The sequence below is a fragment of the Anarhichas minor genome, unplaced genomic scaffold (assembly GCF_050575085.1).
Source record: "Anarhichas minor isolate MPS153535 unplaced genomic scaffold, ASM5057508v1 ptg000038l, whole genome shotgun sequence".
In the NCBI taxonomy this organism is placed as follows: Eukaryota; Metazoa; Chordata; class Actinopteri; order Perciformes; family Anarhichadidae; genus Anarhichas; species Anarhichas minor.
Genome location: NW_027466484.1, coordinates 1,654,154 through 1,660,153, shown reverse-complemented (window position 1 = coordinate 1,660,153; position 6,000 = coordinate 1,654,154). Strand labels below are relative to the sequence as shown.

The following is a 6,000-nucleotide window of genomic DNA, read 5'->3' as shown; positions in this document are numbered from 1 at the left end:
TGCGTCTGTTTTTGTCGGGGTCTCACAGCCAAGGCTATTCTGAAGCTGGACAGAGCCCCTAAAGTTCAAGCTAACAGTTGGTGTGTGTGTGTGGGGGGGGGGGGGGGGGGGGTACTTTTCTGGGTTCCTCGCTCACAGCTTTCTCCTCAAACCTCAGTACATTCCAGCTTCTCCCTGTTAAAGCAAACAGAGAGCGGAGCACTCCGCCGCCGTAGAGCCGTCACGCTCCCTCCTCCTCCCCTTCTTCCTCCTCCTCTTCATCCTCCTCCTCCTGCGAGCCGCCAGGCATGTTGGGCCACTGGTACTGTAGACGTCGGCATTCCTCATCCGGCAGGAAGATTAGTGAATCCGTGTCAATCGGTTGCTAAACCATGCAGAGGAGTTTCTCAAGCAGGAAATAATGTGATTTGTCTTCCTCCTTGACTGGTTAATGAACTCGTATTGTAGTCTGGGGGTTTGTTGAGCTGTTCCAATATCAGAGCTCCTATCCAGCCGTTCCATGACGATCAGGTGCTCTGAGAAAAAGTTTCTGAGACAAACTGCAAAGAGGGATTTCCACTGTGATCCCTGAAATCTGTGTGGAATGTCAGGTCAAAATATGGTAGCATGTGTGCAGCACCCGAGGCGTTTCTTGGTGCTGTGTTCAATTTGCAGTCGAATATTTCATAGTTTCAGAGTTCCAGAGTTGATTGCGTGTTCTGCTGCAGTCCGATCTGAGCCCAAAGCTCGCGATGAACGTTCTCTCTGTAATTCATTTCTGCTTGATTTCTCCTCATGTTTGTTTGCTTGTTTTTTTTCTTTCCAGGTCAGTGACGGGGAGTTGTTGGATAGTTTCTCGCGGCGTCGGAGGCCGCCGTTCTGCCAGACAGCATGCGTACGGAGGATGTCGTCTGAGTCCGAGTCGGGCCTCGCTGCTCTGCGTCTCACCTCGCCGCCCGGAGGAATGACGGCGCTGTGGTGCTCACTCTGGCTCTCCTTCCTCCTGCCCCTCTGCGTTGCTCCGGCCAGGCTGCCCACCGCTCAGCCCACAGGTAGGATACAACAACGCTGCTGATTCCACCACACTGGGGATCGGATGCGAGGAAAGCCGAAGAATTGATCAGATCATGTGTCATTTATCAAGCAAAAGTGCCAAATGTTGAAAATGTGAGGATTTGCCGCTTGGCTCTGTTTTGGTTTTGTCCTCTGGTTTTGGACGGTTGAGTCAGACAGAACAAGCATCTCTGCTCACATGTGAGGTGAGAGAAAATAAATCCTAAAGCAACACTTTTCTCGCAGAGCAACAACAAACACGCTCGGAAGAATTCTCCTCTCAAGTCAGCTTCACACTCCGTCGTGAACCAGCATAACAGAAGCCTTAAAGGGTGCTCGTCACCCAAAAACAACCAAACAACAAAGTAAAAGTTAGGCTGCTCATACACATCGGCTTCTCTTCCTCAATTGTTCCGTGCTTCTTTTTCCATGCTAATTTGACATCTGCTTAGAAACCACGTTCAGTTTTCTGTGTGTTCATCACTTCAAAGGGCACATTTATTGTTCGTACAAATGAGTCTTTTTTTTAATTGGACTCTTCTTGCTTCGCTGAGATTTTCTCTCTTTGTACTCGAGGCGGAGAAATACCCAAAGATCAGTCCAGAGTAAACGTTGCGCTGTGTTTGCTTTAATCTCTCCATATTGCGCAAAAGAAACCAAACAAACACAGCGGAGTAATCTTTTTCTGAGGCGTTAGCCAAGTGTTGTTTCCCCTCCCCCCTCCCTCCCTTTTTTATTTTATGTGAGAGTCATTTAGTCTTTGACACACTTTACGCGCTGCAGTGCATTAAGAAAGACGAGGAGCCGGGCGCTCTCTGGATACCAGCCAGCTGACGGTGTGTTTAAGTGTATATCTTCCAAGTAACCGGGGTCAGACCAGATACACTCGAGACTTCAGACACAGACTTGAGTCACAAAAATAAGGACTTAATGCTGTTACACTTGACGTACTTTGGACTTCACCATTTATACATATATATCAATATTATATGTAAAATCGTTTTTTAAGTAAGTGGCTTTGTGATAAGCAAGATAATGTACAGCGAGCGTGTCGTTATTGGGAACTGAAGCCCTTCAGATTCCTGCTCACCCTTTTGCGAGTCATTTCACAATAACTCGCTCATTATACATGATCCCTTACATGGAGCATTCAGGGACTTTCATTTTGACTTCATGTCGATATGGACTTCCCACAAAAGCAGCCCTGCGTCAGGCTGATGTGAAGCCGCCTACCTGTGTGTGAATTCTACTCTTTATAGCCAAAAGATCCCTCTCCTCTCCTCTCTACCCCCTCCTCTCTGCCCTCTCTCATGTAAAACCCAGAGTGTTACAACAGACGTGTTGTGATTGTGTCCGCCTCATTGCCTTCCCTGCTGGGAGCCATCGCAGCCTATCTTGCTTGCCATCATCCAAAAAGCAGAGCGTGTGTTTTTTTTTTTTTTTTAAACCCCTCTGGGAGGCGGGCGTTCAGGCTGTGATGGTACACAGACACGGTGAAATACAGCCGCTCTGGAGAGGTTATTGTTTCAAGTAGCTCAAGTTTCATCACGATAGGGTGATATTCTTTCCATCGTAGACGTTTCCTGGGGAGATGGAACGTTTTTTGGCTCAGTGTGATGCTGAATATCTCATTTCAAATGGGATACGTGGATACGTATTTATTGGCCTCTTCAGTCAGTGTCGTCCACCTTTGACGTGATAGAGGCTTCTTTAGGACCACAGATACAGAATGAAACATCTGGGAAACCTGAATCTTCAGCTTTCTATCTTCAGTTATGAAGATGTTCATGTTTTCAGATCACACGCTGCTCTACAAGGTGAGGAAATAAGTAAGACTCATTGTTGTCCAGCTAAAAACTGATAATCTATTGCTTCTGATAATCTGTGGACAGATTTTTTTAAAAGCTCAAATCAGTCAAGAAGATCTTGATATCATCTTGGAAACCTTAAATATTCAATCTCATGGTCAGACTCATAAAAAGATGAACTCATTATTGATGGTTACTTGTCTTTAAGCTTTAACATTCACAGTATCCTCTTGTTTCCTCCGGTAGCTCTTGCATTTTTTCTATATACTCGGGAGGTAAAGTAGGCTGTGAAGCCCACATACAGCGGCCTCTGTGCCTGGTGGGCATCTCCGGCTCGCGTCTTGTCTCCCCCGCGGCCCCCTGGCCTCCAGCAGTGTTCCCCACGTCCACAGATGGACGAGCAGTGGGGATAAAATGACTGTCGTTTACTGGCAGATGGCACAATTTCCCCTTAGCCGCCGCATCGCCGGGCAAAGTTGTCACTTGGGTTAGTGTTTTCTGTGTGTAATGCTGTGGATGTGTGTGTTTGTGTGTGTGTGTGTGTGTGGGGTAGGGGGGGAGGATTAATGTGTGTATCTGTTTCAGAGTCAGACAGACAAAAGGGCCCTTGATAGTTTACAGCCTACGTGTAAATATAAATTAAAAGTAATTGAGCTGGCAGCCTTGTTATTTTTCAAAATGATTTATTGTTTTTCATTGAGCTTTATCTACGTATCTACGTGACCACTGGCCCCTGTGGGCCACCGTAGTTATGTTTTTGAGATGAGAAGATAGCTTTCTATTGAAGAACAAAACAGCTTTTGTTGATGAGAAGACAACACAATATGCTTGAGAAGCTGTTTAAAGAATGCTATATATGACTTAGAATATAAAATAAACTAGAATAACCGCCTTGTGGTTGCATGTCTCCGCCAACTAGTTTACATTTATGTCTATCCAAAATATCACTTCATCATTTTATCATTTGTGTGCAATTGTCATGATTAACATACGAGTTCTTGAGTTATGGCCAAAAACGTGTGAGGTCACAGTGACCTTTGACCACCAAAATCTAATCAATTCATCATCGAGTCCCAGCGGACATTTTTGCCAAATTTGAAGAAACTCCCTCATGGTGTTGCTGAGATATCGCGTTCAGATCGGACAGAAGGACGGACAACCTGAAAACATAATGAAATAATAACATAAGATAGAGGGTTTTATTTCCCAGAATGCCACACAAACCGATATTTTCTTACAAATAAAAAATGCCCTACAAATGCCTCTAAAATGCTCTCTGGAACAAATCTTGACCTCATCCCCTGGTCTGTATTCATGTGTGAGATAAAATGTTTGAGAAGCCAAGTTGACCCACTTGAGACTGATGACAAAGAACAGAGGCTCTGTGTGTGTCTGTGTGTGTAGGTGTGTGTGTGTTATTCTTCTCGCCTCTGTATTTACTGACCACACACACTCGCCCCCCCCCCAGAAGAAATATGTGGCTCATCTTCTCCGGCGTCCTCTGTGAAACAGCGGACATATAAATTCAACATGTTCATTTTGCAGCCATTGCGTCTTTGTGAGTGTGTGTGGTGTGTGTGTGTGCGTGTATTATGTGTGACAGAGCAGGTCTACGTGGAGTCTGCAGTTAAGTGAATGTTATGTCTGTATGAGTAAAGGGAGATTATGAAAGAGGCGGTAAAAGAAGATGAAAAGAGAGAACGACAAAAATTGAAGGATAGCAGAGAGTCTGTGTGTAAATGTGTGTGTGTGTGTGTGTGTGTGTGTGTGTGTGTGTGTGTGTGTGTGTGTGTGTGTGTGTGTGAGTGTGAGAGAGAATAGCGTGGGTGTGTATGGTCATTATGTCCTTCAACCACATAACAAAGCAAATGTGTGTGTCCTTTTTAGAGACAGAAAATTACAGCAAGTGTGAGTTTGTGTGTGTGTGTACTTGTACAGCTATCATTGTGAGGACCAATATAAGTTTTAGACCCTGAGGGAGGACTTCTTTGGAAAGTGAGGACATTTTGGCCATTTTGTAATTATTCTACAAATGCATGTAGCTTCTAAATGTAGGTATGCTTTAATGGTCTAATGCAAACTTAAAAAATGTCCTTGTGTGAGGGAGCTGCGTAACATCCGGCTGTAAATTTCGGCGTGGAGGACGGGATCTTAACCATTTTTAAGGCCTTAGGGTTGTCTGAATCTCTTGCACGATTTGGTTTTGTCAGCCCAAGTCCCACCGGGGCCGTTTTGTCACCAAGCGGCCATCTTGTCTGCTGTTCTTGTCACCCTAAAATATCCCTTCTCGCCAGCCAGAAGTGAGTCTCTCTAGTCCACCAAAGTGCTTCTCTGGTCTGCTTCCCTCCTCCTTTTGGGGAGTTCACAAACCCTCCTGGTCAACCTCATCAGTCAAATGCTTCTGTAGTCTGCATCAGTGACTCTACAGTCTGTCAAAGTGGTCTTCTAGTCGATGTAGGTGTTTCCTAAGTCCACCCAAGTGCCCTTATAATCAGCCACATGCCCCTGTAGTCATTGCAAATGGTGCTCTGTTGCCCCCACATCCAACAATGGATAAACATGACAACCATAGCAGTTGAAACTCTAACTCTAATTTTAACTCCTAAATTTGAATACCAACCACCATGGAACGGATCAAGCTTAGTCCAAAGCTAAGGACTTATTTCAGTACATATCTTCATTATAGATATCATTGGACCAATACTTTGGTACCAAATTGATGCCAAAATTCGGAAATCTTGATGCTATTTGTTTTTTCGTCGGGACCAGGAATCAGGACTCTGGACTAACAGCATCCTGTCGTCCTGGGTCGTCCTCCCTCATAATGCTACAATGTGAACAACAAATACATTTTGAAATTGGCAGGAGGAGATCTAGTCAACGTTAGCTGTTAAATATTAGCAGTCGGCTGTCAGGCTAAATAACGGAGCTAACAGCTAACAAGCGGAGGTTGCATTGAGTTACATTATGAGTATTGGGCGAAGGTAAATTATATCTTTATCATGATGTGTCCAAATGTAATCTTGTTCAAATTTAGTTTTTTGGCGAGAAAATTATTTATATATTATTTTACTATTGCCTGAATTCAGTTATGCAACAAACAGATATATAGTGATGTCAATTATCTTAATTTGGAGATGATTTACAGAAGATATAATAA

At 44.3% G+C, this 6,000-nt stretch overlaps 1 protein-coding gene across 3 annotated transcripts in view; it reads left to right on the top strand.

Moving 5' to 3' along the window:
* Positions 1–787: 787 nt before the first annotated feature.
* Positions 788–6,000, top strand: part of fgfr3 (fibroblast growth factor receptor 3) — a 62,035-nt gene continuing 56,822 nt past the window's right edge. For all 3 annotated transcript variants that reach the window (XM_076107265.1, XM_076107264.1, XM_076107263.1), the window contains exon 1: positions 788–1,031. In XM_076107265.1, the coding sequence (XP_075963380.1) occupies positions 884–1,031 (148 nt within the window). In that variant the 5' untranslated portion in view covers positions 788–883. The remainder of the gene's footprint in view (positions 1,032–6,000) is intronic.